Consider the following 22,669-nt stretch of genomic DNA (forward strand, 5'->3'; position numbering starts at 1 on the left):
TGGGACCGAGCCCCAAGTCAGGCTCTGCCCTCAGCGGAGAGTCCGTTTGGGATTCTCTCCCTCCCTGTGCCTCCACCCCTCCCTGCTCTCGATCACTCGCTCTCTCTAAAAATAAATAAGTAAATCAACAGATCAGCCCCAAATGGGGCGGCAGGTCCTGTCCTAAATGCTAACTTCTTTAGACCCCTGCAACCTGATGAGCTTCTGTCCCACACAGGGGTCATTTCAGACATGGAACCCTCCCGTAAGGGGCGCACTCGGGTGCAGATGTCCCTCCCAGGCTGCTGTCTCGGAGCCCACACTCCTCCTGGGAGCAGGGTCTCACATGTCGCCCCTGGACCGAGAACCAGGAGCGTGGGCTCAGATACCGTTTGGTTCCAGGTTCCTTCTGATCAAGGGGACATGGCTCTGAAGATGATGAGGATGGTGACTCAGCAAGAGTAGGACGGACCTGCGGGGAGTTGCTTGGCCCCAGGGCATGGGGGCTGGAGCGAGAACCCTGACGCTTAAGGGGCGCCGCTGTCCCGCGGAACCCGGCCTGCCGGCGCCGTGAAGGCTCCTGCCCGCTTCTCCGGAGAACAGACTCACTGCCCCCACGGCAGCTTGGAATTCATTTCTGCTTCTGAAAACCTCCCATTTTTTTCCCAAGGGATGTGTTTTAATCATTTTAATCAAAATGAAGGGTTGAAATAGGTTGACATTTTGGTATTGCGAAAGCAAATCATGTGATTTATGGGGAAAAGAGAAATACAGGTAAACAAAATAAACACTCGTTTACTCCCTTCCCTGGGAAGCTCCGTTACCAGTTTAGTGTCCATCCTTGCAAGCCTTTTTTTGCTATCTATGCATATATATTTTTTACAAAAGTGGAATCATTACTATATGTTGTTTGACTCCTTGACTCATATCAGCTTGTCCTAAACACCTCTTCATGTCAATAAATGTTCTCCTGTGACATTTTTAATAGCTGCTGAGCATTCCATTTTGTGGACGTACCCCAACGCACAATGCAAAATTACGTTCCAGGTGCACACGTGTTGCGTGTGAGCAATGTCCAGTGTGTCACTGCTAGAGACAGTGCTCTGGGGAGTCATGCTGACAGTTCTGGCTTCGGACACATCCTTATTATTTTCTTACATAAATTCCTAAAGGCGCAATTGTTTAGTCAAAGAGTTGTAACATCTCTTTAAAATTAAAATGATGTCTTTAATTTAAAAACCAGGACCTTTAAGTTTTACTTCGCAGCTCACCGTCTGCAGAAGGGATGTCATGGCCTCTGTGATGACCGTGAAGGAAGCACTGTGGCTTCTGGTTGCTGGGCCGAGATACTGAAAACCAAACCCAGAGTCCTCCCGTGGAACATGAGGGGAGTGTTCACAGCGGGCGATGCATCTGAAACTAATACTGTGCTGTGTGTTGGCTGATTGAATTTAAATTAAAAAAAAAAAAAAAATAGTGGGTTATGTCCACATGACCAGCCCCCTCGGACCTGAGACTAAAGCCGGCCTCCTTGGGCAGGGGCACCCCGCACTTACCCGTGGTTCGCTATTTGGTGAAGCACTCCCGTGTGCTCTTGGACATGGAAAAACGTGACAGGCTTACGCTGGATCCCGCTGGACCCCACCAGTGCATCTTGTTCTCTTGCCGCTTCTGCTCGGTGTCCTTTGCTGGAAGAAAATGTAGCCATGAGTGTAACTACTTACCGAGTCTTGTGAGTCCTTCTGGCATTGAATTACAACACAAATGAATCCCAGCCTCACAGGGTTTCTTTCATTAGAAGTTAGGGTGTTAGGGGGCGCCTGGCTGGCTCAGTTGATAGAGTATATGACTCTGGATCTCAGGGTCCCGAGTTCAAACCCCATGCTGGGCTTGGAGCCTAATTTAAAAAAAAAAAAAAAAAGGGAAAAGAAGCTGGAGTATTACTTGGGAAGGAACCTGAGTTTGTGCATCAGGATGGCCACAAGGGCAGATGCCAGGGAAGCTAGGGACCTCAGACCTTTTTTGCCACTAGACGCAGCCCTTCCATCCCTGCCCGAGGAAGTCAATCTTCTCCTGCCCTGAGGTCCTGTCACCAATTCCAAGATGCCCAAAGCCCTCTTCCTGCTACACTACATTCTCTCGCAGCCCACACCCATGCCTTCATGGGCAATTCCCTGTGACAGTTCACGGGGCGAGGAAGTCTGGGGCTTCGTTTACAGATAGCTCTGCGTGGTGGGCATGCATCACCTGAGAGTGGACAGGGAGTGGACATCCTCCCAGTGGACAGAACTTGGAACAATGTACTTGTTTGTTCATTTTGCCTGGAAGGAGAGATGGTCAGAAGAAAGGGTCTGCACCAAATCATCGTTTGGCTGGGTAGTTGGACTTGGAAAGGACACAACTGAAAAATCAAAAGGCCTGAGGAAGAGGTAGGAGGACAGGCCTTTGAATGACAGAACACAAAGCTAACTTGTGTTCCCCGTGAATGCTCGCCAAAGGGCAGAGGAAGATTTTAATAACCAGATGGATGGAATGACCCACTCCGTAGACATCCGACAGCCTCCTTCCCCAGCAACTCCTGTGGACTCAACGCCAACCGAAGTGGCCATAGTGACAGCAGTGGACTTGTGCTCACCCAGACTGACCTGACTGCAGCTGCTGCCGAGTGATCTGCCGCACAAGAGACACACTGAGCCCCTGACACGGCGCCATTGCCCGAAGGGATCAGCCAGCTACCTGGTGTTAGGCTGATTACATTGGACCACTTTCATTATGAAAAAGGCAGCAAGTTGTTCTTATTGGAATTGACGCTTGCTCTGGACATAGATTCGCCTTCCCTGCCCACAGGGCTTCTGCCAAAACCGCCATCTGTGGCCTTAGAGAACGTGTCATCCGCCATAATGGTATTCACAGCCAACGAAAGGCAGAAGTGCGTTCATGCCCTTGGCATTCACTGGTCTTACCATGTTCCCCCATCATCTTGAAGCAACTGCCCTCACACGTGGCTGAATGACCGAAGATTCGGTTACAGTATCAGCTAGGTGGCGATACCTTGCAGGGCTGAGGCAATGTCCTGCGGCACGTGGTATATGCCCTAAATCAACATCGTGCTTCTCCCACACCCTGGATCCAGGAGTCCAGGGGTCAAGGCATAAAGATGAAAGTCTCTCCTCTCCCTATCAGCCCCGTTGATCCAATAGTCAAATTTTTGCTTCCCATTCCTGCAACTTTGGCCTCTCTACTGGTCTAGAAGTCTTAGTTATAAAGGGAGAAATGCTTTCACCAGGAGACACAGCAAGGATTGCCTTGAAATGGAGCTGGAAGCTGCCATCTGGTGTCTTTGGGCACCGAATAAACAGGCAAAGTACTGGCTGGGTGATTGATCCTGACTATCCATGAGAAATTGGGTTGTTACCACACAGTGGGGATAAGGTGGGAGAATGCCCGAGATCCTTTGCAGTACCTTATAGTACTTCCATAGCCCCTGATTAAAGTCAAAGGAAAACCATAATAACCCAATTTATATGGTAATGGCCCACACCCTCCACAAGGTTTGGGTCATTCCACTAGGTGAGGAACTATGATGAACCGAAGTCCTTGCTGAGGACAGAAGAAGTATGGAGTAAGTAGTGACCGATGGTAAGTTATAAATACTAGCTGTGACCTCGTGACCTGCGGTGGGACACAGACTGTGATAGATACGAGTGTTCCTTCCTTATCGTGATGTGAATATATTTTAATAAATATTAACCAATTCTTTGATCTCTTCTCTCCACCCTTTATCTTCTAATTTAAGATGTGCTCATAAGAAATAACTCTATATGTAAGTATTTAAATTTTAAGATGTCAAAAAGGGAGTATGAACCAGCTCAGAAAAGAATGAACATTCTTCAAAGACAAGCAAGGGACCCTGCTATTGTTCTGGGGAGAAGGTCAGTGTGCTTTTGGCCATACGGGGGATATTGTGTCGTGTTACTCAGAAGTGTGATTTTGCTACTGTCTTTCTTTGGAGAGTGTGGTTTAAGGCGATGTGTACAGGTGCGAAGTCAAAAAGGGATGGACCGTGGGGTCTTTGTAACGTTCCCACTTGCGTAGGCCAGATTATATTTTCCAGAATTACCTTTCCTGTATGTTTCTGATTAGAATGGCCCCAAAGACTAGAAATTCTCATGGAGACCTGGAAGATGAAAATGAGACCAGCAGCCAATTTTGGCTCCAACATTCTGTCATGTCTCTGCCGGCTCAGCTCAATAGCAGCCAGGCCTGCCATGGCCCCACCTTCCCGTGGATCCCCCCAGAGCATCTCTGTCTCCTGGGCCGGGTGCGGGTGCTTAGCCCTGGGAGGAGGGCCCTGCTGGCATGAGTTTCTGCCCCGCGGACTGTCCTCGTGGACTCCAGCTCCCGGGGTTCAGATTGCTCTTGTGCTTTCTCTGTTATGTCTCCTGTCCCTTCCTGACGGCTGGCCCGGTGGCCCTCAGTCCCCAGCATCACATTCTGAAGGCACCAGCCTTAGGAAGACTGCCGACCCAGCTCCCACACTGCAGGAGTCAAATCCCTACACACACACACACACACACACACACGCACGTGCACGCACACAGTTCCACTTCTCTGATCGAATCCTGACTGATTCCATAAATTAGATTCAGTTATTCTTTCATGGATTCAGAGTTCCCACACCTGGAATGTGCATGTGAGATAACGCCTTTCCGTTCTGCACCTGTGAGCAGCAACCGACGCAGCGGCAGAGCCCTGGGTCGCATCTTGTCTTCACTGTTGGCATCAGCTGTTGCTGAGAAACTGGAAACCAACTTGACTTTTTTTTAAAAACATTTTATAAACAGTTAATTTTGACACCGGGTTGCTGTATGCTTCTTTGTTTAATCTTACAGATTGATAACTTCAGATAGTACGTCCATGTTTTAATTTGGGTGGTTGTTTTTTTTTTTTTTTTTTAGAGAGAGAGAGAAGGGGGGAGGGGCCAAGGAAGAGGGAGCGAGAGAATCTCAAGCACTGTCCGTGCTGAGCACAGATCCCGACAGGGGGCACCATCTCACAACCCTGAGATCATGACCTGAGCTGAGATCAGGAATCAAGTGCTTAACCAGCTGAGCCACCCAGGCGCCCCGTTAGTGAGCTTTTTGATTCCCAGGTTCACATCTTCAATTAGCAATGTTTTCCTCTGTGTATTTGAATTTTGTTTCTTTTTTCCACTTTTTTGTCCTTCGGTTTTCATTCTGGGTACTTTTTTTTTTTTTAAAGATTTTATTTATTTGACAGAGATAGAGATAGCCAGCGAGAGAGGGAACACAAGCAGGGGGAGTGGGAGAGGAAGAAGCAGGCCCCCAGCGGAGGAGCCTGATGTGGGGCTCGATCTCAGAACGCCGGGATCACACCCTGAGCTGAAGGCAGACGCTTAACGACTGCACTACCCAGGCGTCCCCCGTTCTGGTTACTTTTAACCAAGACTGCCAACAGCAGGTAGTAAGCACTGTGGTGCTAACCATTTTGCAACTTATAAATGTATCAATACACTGTACACCTGAAACTCACACAATGTGTCAATTATATCTCAGGAAAAGTGGCCCAGTCGTTAAGCGGCTGCCTTCGGCTCAGGGCGTGATCCCGGGGTCCTGGGATCCAGCTCCGTGTTGGGCTCCCTGCTCTGCTGGGAGCCTGCTTCTTCCTCCCCACACCCCTGCTTGTGTTCCCTCTCTCCCTGGCTGTTTCTCTCTCTGTCAAGTAAATAAATTAAAAAGTCTTAAAAAAAGAAAAAAGAAAAAGCTGGAAAAGCAAGACTACATTAACATCACTACAATTTTTGGTAAACTCTGGTCAATTTTGTTTGGTCGATTTTTTTTTTTTAAGTTTTATTTATTTATTTATTTTTAAAGATTTTATTTGAGAGAGAGAGAGAGTATGAGCGGGGGAGAGGGAGAGGGAGAAGCAGTCCCCCTGCTGAGCAGGGGGCCCGATGTTGCCTCGATCCCAGGGCGCCGGGATCGTGACCTGAGCTGAAGGCAGATGCCCAACCAACTGAGCCCCCCAGGCGCCCCTAAGTTTTCTTTATTTAAGTCACGTCCACACACAATGTGTGGCTTGAACTCACAACCCTGAGATAAAGAGTTGTACGTTCTTCCAACTGAGCCAGCCAGGTGCTCCAAATTTGGTCAAGTTTTGACATTTCTAAAGTGCTTTTATTTTCTGTAATTATCATTCGCCTTATTTTCCCCAGTTATGCTGCTGCTGTTCCACCGTCTGACTGATGTCTTCTTGTCTGCTCCTTCATTTCCTGTTTCCTGGACTCTGTGTTTGCTCTAACCTCCTTGAGAGCGAGCAAAGTATTTAGACTTTCCTGGTATAGACCTTCGAAGGAATGTTCCTCATCTAACTTTTGTATCTCGCATTAACTTCCTCCATTTGAGTTGAGTTTCGGTTTTTGTGGGTGTTTTTCATGTTCGTGTGTTTGCTTTTTGGTGCCCACCTCTGTTTGAATGAGGGCGGTAATGGGAACCCTCTAATATCCCACCCAGTTCATCTGCTTACTTCTTAGGCTGTCCGCTGAGTTCTTACTCAGGAAGATGGGGAGTCACGGATCTATACGGTCTCTCTGCTGCCTGAGGGAGGGGGACGCTGGCAGCTAGGGCAGTAATTACCGGGACCGTATTCCCTGTGGCCCACTGACAGCCGGAGCACTCAGATTTGGTTGTGTTTCCTGGATGGACCAACCACTTTGGGAAGGAAGCCTAGTTAAGAGAGACTTAGGGACTTGTTATTTGCTGGGCGTACTTGTTATCTCTTGCTGCATAATAAGTTACCCATAAACTGTGACTTACGGCATTTACTATCTGATAGCTTGTGTGGGTCAAGAACCTGGGTATGGCTTAGCTGGGTCCTGTACTTGAGGGTCTCTCGCGAGGCTGCCAGCAAGGTGTTGGCCGGGGCTGCAGTTGAGACCTCAAGGCTCCAGTGGGGGGGGACCCGCTTCCAAGCTCAGTGGTGAGGTTGTCAGCGCGATTCAGCTCCTCAGAGGCTGCTGGACTGAGGGTCTCGCCCAGTTGCTCGCCCGGGGAACATCTCCCTCGGACAGCTCCCAGTGCGGCAGCTTGCTGCATCAGAGCAAGCAGAGAGGAGGCAGTTCGGGCGGGATCAGGGTCACCGTCTTTTACGACGGATCTCGAAAGTGCTATCTCAACACCCCGTTCTGTTCTTTAGGAGCAAGTCGGCAGGTCCGGCCTGCGCTCAGGCAGAGGGGATGACGCGAGGCCATGAGTACCAGGAGCTGACCGTCACCGGGAATCATTTAGAAGCCAGCTGTCGTGGTGGGTCGACACTCGGTCTTCTCGTAGTTCTGTCTTTCCTCGCCTCAGATGTCTTCTCGTCGGGAGCGGGGTCAGTGGAGAAAGCATGGTGACGTGTGGCCCTGTGGACTCTCCTCACTCCCCACACGCCCCACACTCCTGTGGGGGAAGGCTGAGCTCACCAGGCTGTAGTCCATCTGTCCTGACACCTGCCCGACGTGCAGTCCATCTTACAAGTGGAGGGATAGTGGTGCGGCCCCCAAGAACGGCTTCTGCGCACTGGGCACCCCACCGCGTTCCTGCCTTGAGGGGAGGAGCTGTGTCTCACACCTGCTCCTCTGACGGCGGGGCCCGGATTGACCACCGGTAACGTGAGCACCGTATCGCAGCCTCTGGACGTTTATTCTGTACCAGATGCTGTGGGTGGATTTTCTCATCTAATTCCCGAAGGCTTCTAAGTGAAGTACAGTAATTTGTTGCCATTTTAAAGAAGAGAAAACCTAGGCTGGGAAAGATCCCATAACTTGGCCATGGTCCCACAGCTGTGATGGCAAATCCGGAATGTAAATGTGTGGCCGCCGTGTAAAGTTTCAGATACTCTCAAGCCGAGTCATCTTTTGGGGTTTGGTTTCAGAGAGAGGGTGCTTTACGTTACTCTGTTGTCATCCAAATTCATTTTGCGAACTTGCTTCGTTAGTGATTACAGTGTTGGACTTGGGTTCAGAGTCGACCTTTTTCTGGCAAGGACCATCCTAGGCAGTGTTCCCTTTTTGTTCTCCTGAGATAAAGATTTAATTATGTCCAGTTTACAGATGAAGAGACTGGGATGCAGGGGTCACACAGCGCACGAGGGGCAGAGTAAGGAAACCAACTCATTGTACTTCCCGCAATGATTTTCTCCTTGTTTTGCTTCTTTGTCCATTTAATGCGTTTTAACTTTAGGGTCGTCCCTTCAAATATGCTTCTCTATGACTTTTTCATGGCCTTATGTTCAAATCCACTATCCTTAGTAGACCCAGAAGACCTAATAGAATCATCCTCTTCAGTCTCATTTGGTGTCTATCCTCAGCTCTTTGCACTGCAGCGTATTAGAAGATGGGTTTTTGGGACGCCTGGGTGGCTCGGTTGGGCACCTGCCTTCGGCTCAGGTCATGATCCCAGGGTCCTAGGATCAAGTCCCACATTGGGCTCCCTGCTTGGTGGGGAGCCTGCTTCTCCCTCTGCCTGCCGCACCCCTCTGCTCGTGCTCTCTCTCCCTCTCTCTGGCAAATGAATAAATAAAATATTAAAAAATAAAAAAGAAGACGGGTTTTTGGGAGGACCCTATAAATTGTATTCTTCCCTACCCACATTCTGAAACAACTGAAAAAAAAAAAAACCCAAAAAACAAAGTCAGCAGGTAAGAAAATCGAAATAGATTGGAGGACATAGCTCAGTGTTTGAATCCAAACCCACTTGCTATCGCCCAGTCCCCAACCTTGACCTTGGACTAGCCCATCTAAGGGCAAGGTGGCATGTGTAGGGCAGACACCGCCTCCCACTCATCCCGGTAGAGAGAGAAAAAGAAAAACCAGATCCCGAGATCCAGAACCTCTGCTAGCTTGGGTCTACCGGTCACGACCACTGTGACAAGTGCGGTGGCTCAGCTCTTCCAACCTCCAGCCCTTCCTGACTACAGAGGTCAGAAAGCCAAAAACTGGAGTCACAGACTCCTTTGTAGCTATGGTTCTGGTTGGAAACAGGTGCATATCTGATGGGTGGCCCTTTTGATTTTTGTTGTTGTTGCCGGCCAGTCAGGGTGAGGTTTTCCTGCGGCAACTTTCCAGCACCCATCCGTGGGGCCTATCAAGCTGTTGTGTCGGCTTCCTGACTAAGGTCTCCGGGTCCCTGCCTTGCAGCCATGGCGGTCTGCGTTCGCTCAGTCCAGCGCAGGGCTCCGAGGTATAGCTCCGCTCGTGGGCCATTTCTCCTGGGCTTTTGGAGTCACCCTGGAGACCTTGTCCTTGAGCCAGCTCTTCCCCCCCTTCCAGTCTTTCCAGTGACGCGAGCATGGATACCTGGTGTCCTTTCCTACCCAAAACATCTGGAGAGCTTCCTGTTTCCTGCACTACACGTCGAATGATACTCTAGCGTCCGAGCCTGGCAGTTAGCTTTTAGACTGTAACACAAGCGCCTGCCATTAACCAAGCCTGCGATCGCCAAGGCGTCCGTCTCAGGGACCTCCGTCTCCAGTAAACGTGCCGCCGGCGCCACACACAGCCAGCCAGCCGGGCTGCCCCATCCATGAAGCTCCCCTTAGAGAGCCCTGGGGGACCCACAGAACTGGCCACGTGAGGGACCCTGCCTCTCCCGTCCCGTGCTCTAATTCTCGCTCTTACATTTTATTTTTTTAAGTGTTTCCTTTTCTTCTGTTCATCGAGGTGTAACTGATACGCAGCATCACGTAGGCCCCAGGTGCACAACGTGTTGATTTGATACGTGTGTATGTTGCACTGTGCGCACGCGCACAACGTTCGCCCACGCTCGGTCATGTCACAGAATTTCTCTGGTGAAAACGGTTAAGATCTAGTTTCTTAGCAACTTTGAACTTTAGGGTACAATTGACTGTAATTGCTATGCAGTGCGTCCGATCTTCAGAACTTTGTTTTAAATTCACCAGTAAAGAGTGAACTTGTGAACCCCCCCACCCCCTCCACCCGCCGCCCAACCCAGAGAAGGCCGAATCCCAGGTCGGCTGCACTCTCGTTATCCCTGACCTCCGGGCGGGGCCCTCAGGCTGCTGTGTACCCTGCAGGGCTTGTGGGTCATAAACCTCATGTCGTTAAGGTTCCCTGAAGGTCGCTGGGAGGTGCATCTTGCAGTCTAGCGCCAGGTTGGCTCCCGTGGGAGGAGGGGAGGCCTGCCGCAGTAGTAGGGGTCCAGGCGAGTGCCCCCGGGCATTCCCAGCGGGTGACCTCACATCACCCTCAACAGGCTGAGACCATGGCAAACAGATACCCATCAAATAACCCGCCCTTCCTCACTGCGGAGGATTAAGGGAGGGCCAGAGGCCAAGAGTCTTCAGGGAAGACTTATGACCAGAACTGGGGAAGAGGCATTTCCCCTCCTCAGCCCAACACCCAGCGCTGGACTGGTCACGTGCCCTTCTCGCTGAAATACGTCCTGTTCCTCCCCACCTGGCTCCTTCCTCCCTTACCTTTCAGGTCTCAGCAGAAACAGGACGCCCTCCCGCTTTCTCTGGTCCCCCACACTAGGTTAAGCGTCCCCTCCCTTGCCTTCCTAGCTCTCTCCCTGTACCCTGTAATCCTCAGGCTTCTTGGGATGGTGTCCTTGTGTCCCTGGTACAGGGCAGGCCGTCAGTGTTCCTGAGATGGCTGGCTGACTGGCATTCCAGTGGGGACGGAGGAAGAACCTGATGGGCCTCGTCCGGATTGTACAGTGTGGCCCCCAAGCTGCATTCTTGGCCCACTGGGGTTGGCTCTGCTGCAGGCTCCAACCTATGCACTTGCTTTGGCTGGGATTTCAACATTTCATGATGACACCCACTTTTTGCCTCATCTGTTTATGAAAATTAGCCACGTTTCCTCCTTCCAGAAACTTGGTCTCCTTGTGGGTGCCGCTCTTCTTCCAACTCTCGTGGCAGATGAGACTCCCCAGAGCGGGCTCCTCGGAGTAGTGTCTTCAGTGACAGCAAGAAGGAGGCGTTGCTCGCAAGGAACTGTGCTGTGACTTCGGGCTGCCCGCTGCCGGGCTGGACGTTACGGAGGTCCATATCCATGCCGTGGTGTAGATCTTCAAGCAGGCTGTAGGCTGAATGTGCCAGAGCTAAAAGCCTTCTCTGCCTTAAAATGGATTTGTCTTCTGTCTTCGAGCACTTCAACTCCCTGGACGGGTCCTCTCCGACTTCACCTCCGCGTCGTCCCCAGATGACTAAGACTCTGCCACCTGCTGCAGCTTCTGACGTCGGACTGACTCCCCGGAATACCGTTATCCGTTTCCGCCGCAGGCTGTGAGCTCTTCAGGGGAACGGAAAGTGTCTTACTCGCCTCTGCACCCCAAGTCCCTGGCCCAGTCGGTGCCTGACACAGAGCGCGCTCGCTTAGTCTTTGCTGAACTGAACTAAACTGTGAGCATCACGTTGGGAGCACGGAGCCTACCGAAGACGTGGAGAAGTACATGTCCCGTTCCATCTGGGACTTCAGTGATGTCAATTTCCCGTCGCCATGCGGTCCGTCCCCGACACGGATGGCTGTCTTTATGAGAAACCGTGTACCTCCCTTTCACCCATCTCTCAGGATCCCCTCCTGCCAGGTGCGCCTTCTTTGTATCGCCGGGAGAGCTCTGCCTGCTTGACCTTAGCATGATCCAATGTGGGAAACAAAGGCAGAAGGAAACGTAGATAAAATTAAATGTCCATATAACCTGCAGCCCTTGGACAAATACTTGAGGCAGGCAGAGTAGAACCTTCCTGCAGGAAACTCCCAACTGTCTTCAAGTGAATGCCTCCCTGGAGGGGAAAACAACCTTAGCTCGACAATCGACAATCGCCAGGCCTCCAGGATCCTGTGAGTCTTCTTTAGCATATGAAAGTCCTTTTAGAACTTCCCTTTGTCTCACTTCCCTCCACCCCAAAGTATATAATCAGTTGTTCCCCACAATCCCAAGGCAGCTCTTTCTGCCAAGTCGTATCCTATAAAACCACCTTTTGCACCAAAGATGTCTTAAGAATTCTTCCTTGGCTGTCAGCTCTGTACCCCAACCCACCAAACCACATCAGCCTCACTGGGAACCAAACTTGGGTGCGTGGTTTCCATTATCTCGTTAGGGTCTTGAGGAGGCCTTCTTGGCCTGTAAGTTCTTGGAGATACTCAGGACCCCAATCAGGTCATCCACAGACACTTCGGTGTTTTATTAAATGAAGCAAGTTTTCTTTTCTCTTTTTTTAGAAGATTTTTTTATTCGAAAGAGAGAGCATGAGTGTGTGGAGGGGAGGTCGGAGGGAGAAGCAGGCTCTCCACTGAGCTGGGAGCCCTATAAGACTCGATCCCAGGACCCTGAGATCGTGACCTGAGCTGAAGGCAGACGCTTAACTGACTGAGCCACCCAGGCGTCCCGTGAAACAAGTTTTCTTACAGTTTTGTTTTTCTTAAAAATGACCTTGAAATAATTTTGCAAAAAATTTTGCCCTTCCCACCTTATCATCTTACAGTTTGCATTTCTGACTACCATACCATCCTAACAACCAACATTTATTGAGCACTTGTCATGTATGAAATGCTGGGCTGAGTGTATACATGCGTCATTTGTCTTCTTTCTTCTTTACGCCAACCTCATGAAATGGACACCCGAAAAAAAATCATCCCGTTTTATTTATGAGGAAATCAGTTTAGAAAGATGAAGTATAAGCTCTTCCAACTTTGATCCCTACGGAATTTAATTCTGTTATGTTTTTAAACATTGTGGGTTTCTATTTTATGCCCTACCCTGTTTTTCATCGAACAGTATTGCATAGAAAACTTTCCAGTGATTGGAGCTTCCAGATTGTTGAACGGAACGAGGTGCTGGGAGGTGACGCACTCAGAGAGGGCAGGGAAGCTCCACGTGCCCCTTACCCCGTACCCCGCCCTTTGCGTTCCTTCCTTTTGGCAGTTCCTGAGTCAGAGCCCTTCTAATAAACCAGTAATAGTAAATAAAACAACTACAACCACAACAGCTTTCCAGGTACTCATGTAAATTTTATAGTTCCCATTTTCTGGACTCAGAGTAATTCTATGAAATTGATTTATAATGGTTCGTGTCATTCATCTTTATGTTTTGGTTAGCTTCTCTTTACAGGTACTGCCACGAGCATTCTTCATCTACAGCAAGACAATATTTTGAAATGTTAATCCTTGTGATTTTCTTCTGTATCTTACTGAGCGTATGATCCTTCACCAATCATCCAGGGACATCTAAAATGCCTGGAGAGGGGCGCCTGGCTGGCTCAGTCCGAGGGGCACGCGTCTCTTGATCTCGGGGTCATGAGCTCAAGTCCCACATTGGGCACGGAGCCTACTTTAAGCGAATGAATGAAGAAAGGAAAGATTGGAGCTATTAAAACAATGCACACGGGGCACCTGGCTGGTTCAGCTGGTAGGGCATGCTACTCTCGATCTCAGGGCTGTCTGCGGTTGTAGTCACTACTTAAAAAAAGGAGGAGGAAGAGGAGGAGGACAAAGAAACATTAGGAACCATAGCTTTTGATTTGCAATAGAAAGGAAGAGGTATTTGAAAATCAAAAAGACCCTGTAAGGAAAGGGCAGAGAATATGTGCCTTAACAGCAGATGGTGTCAAAGGTCAACAAACCTGGACCCTAATGAAGGCGGGGGTGTAGATCCAGAACGGAGAGCCAGGAAAGTAAGGCTCTGGCAGCCGGGGACTATAAGCGCCCCTTCAGCTGTGCAGAGGTCTGGGATAGAATCGTGGACTTGGGATCAGCAGTGTATCAATGGCGTGTTGGTTGCCTGTCCAGTATCAGTCCCCCTCTTGTGGTCTCATGGAGATATACCAGACATCACAGCGCGTACGTTTAAAGCGTGCACCGTGTTGGCTTGCTACATTTGGACACCGCACTATAATTACTCTAGCAGCGTTAGCTAACACCTCTTTCATCTCACATATAATTGTCATCTCTTTTTCATGGGGAGAGCAATTAAGATCGAGTCTCTTAGCAACTTTGAAGCTTATAACACAGTATTATTGATTATCATCACGATGCTGTGCAGTCTCCAGAACTTGTTTACTAGTTGCAAGGTTGTAACCTTAAACGTCTCCCCAGTTCTCCCATCTCCTGAGCCCTGGTAACCACCATTCTATTCTCTGTTTTTATGAGTTGAGCTTTTTAAAATTCCACATATAAGTGATATCATACGGCATTTCTCTTTCGTTGTCTGACCTCACTTAGCATGGTGCCCTCAAGGTCCATCCATGTTGTTGCAAGTGGCTGAATAATAGTCCATTGTACATATATAAATTCTCTTCATTCTATCAGTCTTACATTTGTTCCGAGTGCAGTGTGCCTAGTTAAGGATGCCTTCCCCGACTTCCTGGCTGCTAGGAATGGCCGGCTCTGCCCAATGAGAGGTAAGCAGAAGTAGGTGGACGGATTACCAGGATACTTTATACAAAGGGATGGATGAGACTCAGGTGAGGTTTGTTTGTTTTTTAAGATTTTATTTTATTATTTTTTTTTATTTGACAGAGAGAGAGACAGCCAGCGGAGAGGGAACACAAGCAGGGGGAGTGGGAGAGGAAGAAGCAGGCTCCTAGCAGAGGAGCCTGATGTGGGGCTCGATCCCAGGACTCTGGGATCGCCCTGAGCCGAAGGCAGATACTTAACGACAGCCACCCAGGCGCCCCTCGGGTGCGTTTTTGTCTTTCCCCTGTCTGCCCAGAACGCAAACTTGCTAGAGCAGAGCACCTGTCTTGTGATAGAAGACAAAACGAGCATGCGAATGCAAGCCACACAGGAGGATGGTGCAGAAGAACAGAAGGGAGTCCCTGGGACAACGACGACATTGTAGAGCTGCTGTGCCAGCCCCCATCACGTATTTTCAGTTTTACTGAAAAAATAAGCCCCCCAAAAATAACTAGTTTGGTTAAACTAGTAGAGTCACTTTTTCTGTTGCACATAGTCAAATGCTACTCTGCTACTCATGGCCACTGAATCCAGGGGCCTTAATGAGACGGCCCAGGGGGAGTCTAGACTGAGGAGAGAGGGGGGCCTCGGAAGAACCCTATGGGAATGTGAAACTCTGAACAGCCAGGGAGGAGGACTTGCAAGAGAACTTCGAGAAGCAGGAAGAAACTTGAAAGTGGTGTTCAGCAAGGAGTGCTTGGAAGTAAGCATCTCCAACACCAGGAAGCAGAAAAGTTAGAAGAGGGGCGCCTGCGTGGCTCAGTCGGTTAAACGTCTGCCTTTGGCTCAGGTCATGATCCCAGGGTCCTTGGATTGAGTCCCACGTCGGGCTCCCTGCTGAGGGGGGATCCTGCTTCTCCCTCTCTCTTTGCCCCTCCCCCTGCTCGTGCTCTCAAATAAATACAATCTTTGAAAAAAAAAAAAAAAGAAGAAGAAGAAGAAAGAAAAGTTAGAAGAATCATCTTGTAGCCAGATGACCTGGATTCAGTTCTGGTTCAGGTCACTGCTACCCAGGTGACCTGTGCCTCAATCTCATTTGTAACTTGGGGATAATAATAATCACCATCGGGGTCCCTGGCTGGTTCGGTCGGTACAGTGTGAGACTCTTGATCTCAGGGTTGTAAGTTCGAGCCCCACATTGGGTGGAGATTACTTTAAAAAATTAAATTAAAAAATGAATCATAAGGCTGTTGTGATGGTTAAGTGTGAAGGGCATACAATAAACCCAACGTCAGCATTAGCTGCTATCATTCCCCGGAAGGAGGAAGGTGTTTTTGTTTTTGTTTTGTTTTTGGTAAATGCTAATCCCTTGGGAAACTTGCAAATGGTGTTATCCCCCACGGTATTAACAGACATTAGTCATCAGACAGGCCTAGTGAAAGATGGTTCCCCCTGGGGTGGTGCAGAGTTCCTCCTCTGAGTCTGGCTGGCTCATCTCCTTGTTGCACACTGGCAAACAGTCGTCCATTCAAAGAAGCATTTAGAAGCATTTGTTGAACCCCGTCCACGTGCAGGGACTGCGTTGGATGACGGCGGGATACAAGGATGTACGATAGAGTGTGCACGCATGTGCGTGGTTGGGGAGAGCCCTCTGGGGGACCAACAGCAATGCTACCTTTTTTCTGCGGGGCTTGAACCAGGACGGATGTGACCCTCAGGAGACATGTCAGGAAACCTGAAGATGAAGCTTACTTGGCACAGGGCAGAGCCCAAGAGATGGAGAGAAAGAGTCCCAAAGCAACAACGTATTTGGGCCCTGTATCAAATAACATTTGAAGGGAGAAGTATTCTCCAACTCTTCCTTAAGCAATCCGATGAATTGCTTAAACCATTTTGAGTTAGATTTTCCTTCACTTGCAACTGAATCAGTCCTAAATGTTACAAGTGGCACCTAATTCGTATTTGCCTCCTGTCTTAAATTTCACTGCTTTGTTCACAGTTGTTAATGCTCAGTTGAATGAAGGTTGACATGGCCTGGCTAGCCGATTTCAGAAACTGGAGTAAATCCTAGGTACCATTTTTCACAAAATTATATTATGGAAAATGGCAAACAAATACGATTGTAGAGACAACAGTATAATGAACCGCCATGTTCCCATCATTCTGTTTGGACAATGATCAGCTCATGAACAAACTAATTTTACCTATGCTACCTTCCACTCCACAAAAATGGATTATGATTATTTGTTTTTTGAGAGAGAGAAGAGAGAGCACACAATGAGGGTGGGAGGGTCCGAGGGAGAGGGAGAGAGAGAATTTTAAGCAGGCTCCACACTCGGCATGGAGCCCCCCTGAGATCATGAGCTGAGCCGAAATCAAGAGTTGGATGCTAGCCGACTGCACCCCCCAAAGTGGATTATTTTTAAAGCCTATCCCATGCTTTATGTTATTTGATCAGTGTGCTTGGGTCACAGGATGGCACTGTAACTGCCATGGAGCCCAAGACTTCTCTAGCAGAGCATTCCCCTTGATGCTGGAAGTCAAAGTAGTACTCTCCATTACAAGTGGTATTAACAGTGATGCCGGGGAGAGAGGGAAGGATCAGGGGAAGCTTTTAGATAGGAAGAAGGATTAAACTGAGCCCTATGAGCTGGGTAGAAGGTAGGTACCTAGAAGGATCAGAGAATAGGATTTATAGTTATTTCTAATAGTAAGTATAATTGTAGGACAAATTGGAAAATAAAGAAATGTAAGAAAAAATAGTTATTGAAAGTCTCATTAGCCAAAGAGGTCATTGGAGTTGGTTTTCAGTATTTGGCTGTTTTTATGTATTCTTTTGCCCTCTCTCTCTAGGTTAGTTGTAACTGTACTGCAAATCTTTTTTTTTTTTTAAGATTTTATTTATTTATGTGACAGAGAGACAGCCAGTGAGAGAAGGAACACAGCAGGGGGAGTGGGAGAGGAAGAAGCAGGCTCCCAGCGGAGGAGCCCGATGTGGGACTCAATCCTGGAACGCCGGGATCACGCCCTGAGCCGAAGGCAGACGCTTAACGACTGCGCTACCCAGGCGCCCTGTACTGCAAATCTATATCTCTGTATTTTTATTTAACAGGATAAGCAGTTTTCTGTTACTGTGGACTCTTTGTAAACCTAATTTTTAACAGGTGCATAATAGCTCATTAAGAACATATGCCACAGTTGATGTCCTCAATCCCCCATATTTTGGCATTCTAATTCCATTTTGTTGTGTGATTATAAATAACCGCGTGATGAATATGCTTTTGTTTAAAACTTTTTCTGTATTTAGAGGTATTTAATGACTATGGACTACCAAAAGCAAAATTACTGGTAAAAGAGCATGAATATTTTAAAGAGTGGGCATTTCTTTTTTCTTTCTTTCGTTTTTTCTTTTCTTTTTTTTTTTTTTTTGCCCCCTGCCCATCTGTGTGGGGCATTTCTTTTTTTTTTTTTTAAAGATTTTATTTATTTATTTGACAGAGAGAGAGACAGCCAGCGAGAGAGGGAACACAAGCAGGGGGAGTGGGAGAGGAAGAAGCAGGCTCCCAGCGGAGGAGCCTGATGTGGGGCTCGATCCCATAATGCCGGGATCACGCCCTGAGCCGAAGGCAGACGCTTAACCGCTGTGCCACCCAGGCGCCCCTGTGTGGGGCATTTCTAATACTGATTTTATGTCATCTTGCAATGTTATACAGTAATCTCAGGAGGTCTTCCCATTTTTTCAAGATAAATTGATAGACACTGATGAATTTTAAGAATAGAAACCACAGAGTATGTGACAAAAAATAGGCTTTTTAACTGGGCACACAGCTGTCTAGAAAAAAAGGACTACATTGGCCAGCCTCCCTTGAGGCTCAGCATGACTATGTGACTAAGCTTTGGCCAATGGAATAGAAGCAGAAGTGTTCTTCTGGTCGTGGCTGGAAACCTTCCCCATCAGGTGTTTTTTGCCCTCTCTTTTCCTTTCTTTCATTTTACTGGCTAGAAAGTGGATGCCACCTTTTGGGGGTAATGAGCATAAGGACCAAAGCACAGGCATGGTGGGGAGGGAAGCTGGAAGAAGCCAGGGTCCCTGAGAACTCTGAAGAATACAGCCACCATTCCACTTTTCCACCACTTCCGTCTCTGCATGGGAAGGAAAGAAAGTTCTATCTTAAGCCCCTGGTTGTTTGGGCTTTCTACCACATAAAGCCAAACCCAGTTCTAATACAGTGTGGTTTTAGAAACTACGAATGGCATTGCTACACTCTGTTTCAAAAGCCCAGAGACATTGAGAATTACTGCCAGGGGAAACATTTCAAATGTATTTTGAGACCATATCATTAGGTTTCGCTTCTTAAGTCTTCCTGATCCCAACACAAAATCTAGTAGCAGCAGCAGGTAATTCCGAGTTCAACTGTGAGATTCACTACGTCCAACCTCTAATATAGTTGCCTCGAGTGTAAAGGAAAAGAAAGGACTTGGGGCAGGGTAATCTTCTCCCCGTTTATCTTGTTTCCAGAGATTACCATCCCCACTCCAAGAACTATTAAAAGGCCCTCTTGAGAGAACTGCAACCAAAAATAAAGTGGCATTTGGCATCTCTCTGGGAACACATTTAACTCTGCTCCTAGAAGAATAACCTGTTTTAATTTGCTGAAAAGCTCAAGTCAAGCCGTGTTTTCATCTGGGCTGGGAAAAGGAAACCACTGAGAAAATATTTTAAAATAAAAATGCCAATCTAAAAAAGAAGCAAATGCCAAGTCCAAAGAAGGTTGTGTTAGAATGTACTTTGGTTACAGTAAATCAAGTCTGCTGAAAACACACTTTGGGACTCAGATCTAAAATACGTTAAGATTGGGGAATCAGGGTTTTTTTGTTCCTAAAAAAAAAAAGAAAGAAAAAAAAAAAGATGGTTATTGGGGCGCCCGGCTGGCTCAGTCAGTAAAACGTCCAACTCTTGATCTCAGGGTCGTGAGTTTGAGCCCCATGTTGGGTGTAGAGATTACTTAAAAAAAAAAAAAAAGTTATTTGTGGGCGTGGCAAGGGGAGTGCAGTATTTCGCTGTGATGTTTAGAGCGATCCTGGTGCTTGCTCTTTCCTGCCAAAGTTAGAATGGGTCAGCAGTGAAAATCAGGGTCAGACTCAAAAGCAAAGAGCTGCACACAGGTGACCCTCTGCAGAATTGAGTAGGGACGTCGGGTTAGCTTAATGTGATGTCCTCTGGTGTACAGAGCTCTCTCACTTTTCCAAACTCCCTGCTTACTGTCCCCTCTACCAAACCACATGTGAGGGGTCTGGCCAGCTTCTGCAAGATTCCGTCTTCCTACCTAACTCACTATGGACTGAAGCTTCCAGTGTGTGTGCACAGCCGTGCGGTCCTCTCTCAAGCGAGCCGAAGAGCGGCCATGCAGTCTGTGATTTTGCATAGGGCAACGTGTGAGCCCGAGCCGGCCGTCCTCTGCCAGTCTGCACACCTCTGGACTACTCCAGTCAGTTGCCACCCACCTGAGGAAAGCAAAGAAAGCGAAGTGTTGTTTTAGGCAAAGCCTAACAGAGGGAGCAAATCTGTCTCAAAAGAAATCATGCAGTGCAGCCCAAAGCCAATATGATGAAAAAGAAACATGCAACCATCTTTGGCCAGTCTCTTATTACGATAAATCATTAAACTTCAGCAGGTCAAATTGTCCATTTATGTATGGACTTTAGGAGGTTTCTCGTATTATAAGGCTTTTTCAGAATAGATATTTCTCCTCTAGGGTAAAGGAGACCCTGGCAATGAAATCTATACTCTCTTGGGGAGCAGGGGCAGGGTGGGTAAGTCCCACAATGTACCTGAATCGGTGATGGGTTTTAGCATTATGTTCCAGTGTGTTCTGCCAGGATAACGGCTCATTATTACCTTGTGCTTTCTAAAAACCACCTGCCTGCTGCCACGGCACAGGGAAGGGTGTCTCTGTGCCTCGCTCACTATCCCTTTAAGAGTTGTTAGCGTTTCTGCTGGTAAAGTGCCAAGTGCCCTCCGGACTAATTGGCACAATATGAGAATTTTCCAATTTGGAAGAGAAAGAGCCTGTTCTCCAGGGAAGGCTCTTCAAGGTAATTGCTCTCTGAGAGATTCCTGCCACTACCTTTGGCAGCCGTCACCAGAGACAAATCCCTCTCGCTGTTAGGAGGAGCTAGAAACCCACAGATGGAAAAATAGGAGCTCAGGACAAACTTGCTGAGACCTTTGAAGCCAATGACCTTTCAAAAGGGAGGAAGTGGGGAAAAGGCCAGTGCAGGCAAAGGCAGCTGAACAGCCCCTCCCCACCCCCCAAGACAGGCGCCACCGCTCTGGCTAGACTCTCCGGCTGTCCTCTTTCGGAAGAGCTGCGAGGGCAGGGGGCAGGAGAGGGAGCTCGTGTATTAACCAGCATTCTGAGCAGGGACAGAACAGCTCTTATTTGGAACAAATATTTGCACACATTACTTGGGCTAGAGGGAGGGCCCCAAGGATGTACTGGATGAGAAAAGGCTGTGGTTGGGGCATCTGGCTGGCTCAGTCGCTAGAGCATGGGACTTTGATCTCAGGGGCCTGAGTTCAAGCCCCACATTGGGTGTAGAGCTTACTTAAGTTGAAAAAAAAAAAAAAAGATAGTGGGTAACCCAAACAAGTCTCCAAGAGGAATCTGTGTGTGCCCAGGGGGTGAGGGGAAAGTGAGAAGCAAAGACACAGAGAAGAGAAAAGGGCTTTCTGGACCACCATCTGCCACCCCAGAGGGCAGGGGAAATGCGCGGGGAAAAGGCCAAAGGGGGATGACCATAAAATGGATAGCAGGCTGGAAAGAAGGGTTGAAGAATGAAAATGGAATAAGGGTTTTCTGTGAGTCGTGGGCTGCAGGTCCCCTTCCCCAGCTGCGCTTTCAAGTCTTCATTCAAGCTGGTGGTGCCCCCTCTTGTGCGCGTGGGTGAACACCGTCTTTCTGGAAACTGAGGAGTGCTGAGTTCTGCGGTCTGTCGACATGGGGTGAACAAAAGAGAGAACACAGGAGGTGGGAAAGCCCTAGCAAGGCTGTGGCGCTTTTGTTCCTCTGCGCATTCACATCACGGTCCTGGAAAATGGCAGGAAGGAGATGGCAGCCAAAGGTATTCTGGGTGGAGAAGGGGAGGCATGGAGCGGAGTTGAGGGGCAGCCCCCCGTGAGGTCGCCAGGCTAGAGGGGGCTTCAGCGCCGCCTGACTCCATAGCTCCCGCCTCCCTTATCTGGACAGTCACGTCCCCCCTGGACGGGAGTTTGGAGCTGCTGCAGCTAGTGTCTAAAAGCTGCTGGCCTCTGTTCCTCTTCGCGGGAGCACCGCGTGGGCCTTAAAGGGGTGTGTCCTGCAGCAAGAGTCTCTGGGTTTGAATTCTAGCACAGGTATTGACTCGACCCTGGACAAATTATTCTGATTCTCTGGACTTCAATCTCCTCATGTGCAAAAGCAAGACAAATACAATAGCATCTCCTTTATATCAGGGGGAATAAGTGTGATTACGGACATAGGAATTGTAGCACCAGGCCAGGAATATTAGTTGTTATTTTCATTACTAACGCCACAGGACCATGCCATGAGCCGTCCTCAAGTTCGGCAATGCTGATGCTATCCTTTTATCTATCTCTCTGATCCACAGAAAGATTTTCGGTTCTGGAGTCAAACAGATTTGGTTCCAATCCTAGCTCTGCCCCTCTAGCTGTGTCACTCTGGTCACATGACTTAACCTCCCGGTGAAGGGGTGAAAAACACCTCCCCTGCCCTGCAGGGTTGCCGGGAAGATGAACTACCACGAAAAGCGCCTGGCCACATCTTGTCCCTCTGGTCTGATCGTGAAATGGCCCAGTGGCTTCCCTGCTCCACTCCGCTCGATGACACACATATTCTAAACAGCTCTGGGGTCTCCTAGACTTTTCAGACTTTTCCCACATTCGGTTAAGTTTGGCTGAAGTTGAACTCACTTGCTGGTAATTGTTCTGTGTTGTCCAGACACACCGTTAGCCTCGGCCTAGATCTTGCCAGGCAGGTTGGCTGAAATCGGACGGGGTCAGTTCTTGAGAAGCACGACGGGCTGTCTTGAGAAGCACTAGGAAACATAAACTGGCTAAGATGGGAAACACGGAGTCAAACACATTTATTACGAGCCGTCTGTTTCCCCTTCTCCTCCAGCTTTGGGTTGCTGTCCGTGAGAGCCGCGCCTCCCCTGCTTCCGGGGACCTCCCCAGAGGCTGTCCCTGAATGCTGGCATCCGTACTCTTTA

The 22,669-nt window shown here is 48.6% G+C and overlaps 1 protein-coding gene and 2 long non-coding RNA genes across 3 annotated transcripts in view; 2 read left to right on the forward strand and 1 right to left on the reverse strand.

Moving 5' to 3' along the window:
• Positions 1-964, forward strand: part of SCPEP1 (serine carboxypeptidase 1) — a 32,166-nt gene extending 31,202 nt beyond the window's left edge. The window contains exon 13 of the mRNA XM_045773532.2: positions 382-964. Within this exon, the coding sequence (XP_045629488.2) occupies positions 382-444 (63 nt within the window). The 3' untranslated portion in view covers positions 445-964. The remainder of the gene's footprint in view (positions 1-381) is intronic.
• Positions 965-5,566: 4,602 nt separating this feature from the next.
• LOC123777075 (uncharacterized) lies at positions 5,567-17,672 on the forward strand. The gene is made up of 2 exons (XR_015721314.1): positions 5,567-6,403; positions 7,195-17,672. It is a non-coding gene; the product is annotated as an uncharacterized LOC123777075 (long non-coding RNA).
• Positions 17,673-17,852: 180 nt separating this feature from the next.
• On the reverse strand, positions 17,853-22,419 carry LOC148107971 (uncharacterized). Its single transcript, XR_015721315.1, has 2 exons — positions 22,371-22,419; positions 17,853-19,903 (listed from the first exon to the last, which is right to left on the reverse strand). It is a non-coding gene; the product is annotated as an uncharacterized LOC148107971 (long non-coding RNA).
• Positions 22,420-22,669: the final 250 nt, after the last annotated feature.

Source organism: Ursus americanus, chromosome 23 (genome assembly GCF_024610735.1).
Source record: "Ursus americanus isolate L20-20 chromosome 23, mUrsAme1.1.p, whole genome shotgun sequence".
NCBI lineage: Eukaryota > Metazoa > Chordata > Mammalia > Carnivora > Ursidae > Ursus > Ursus americanus.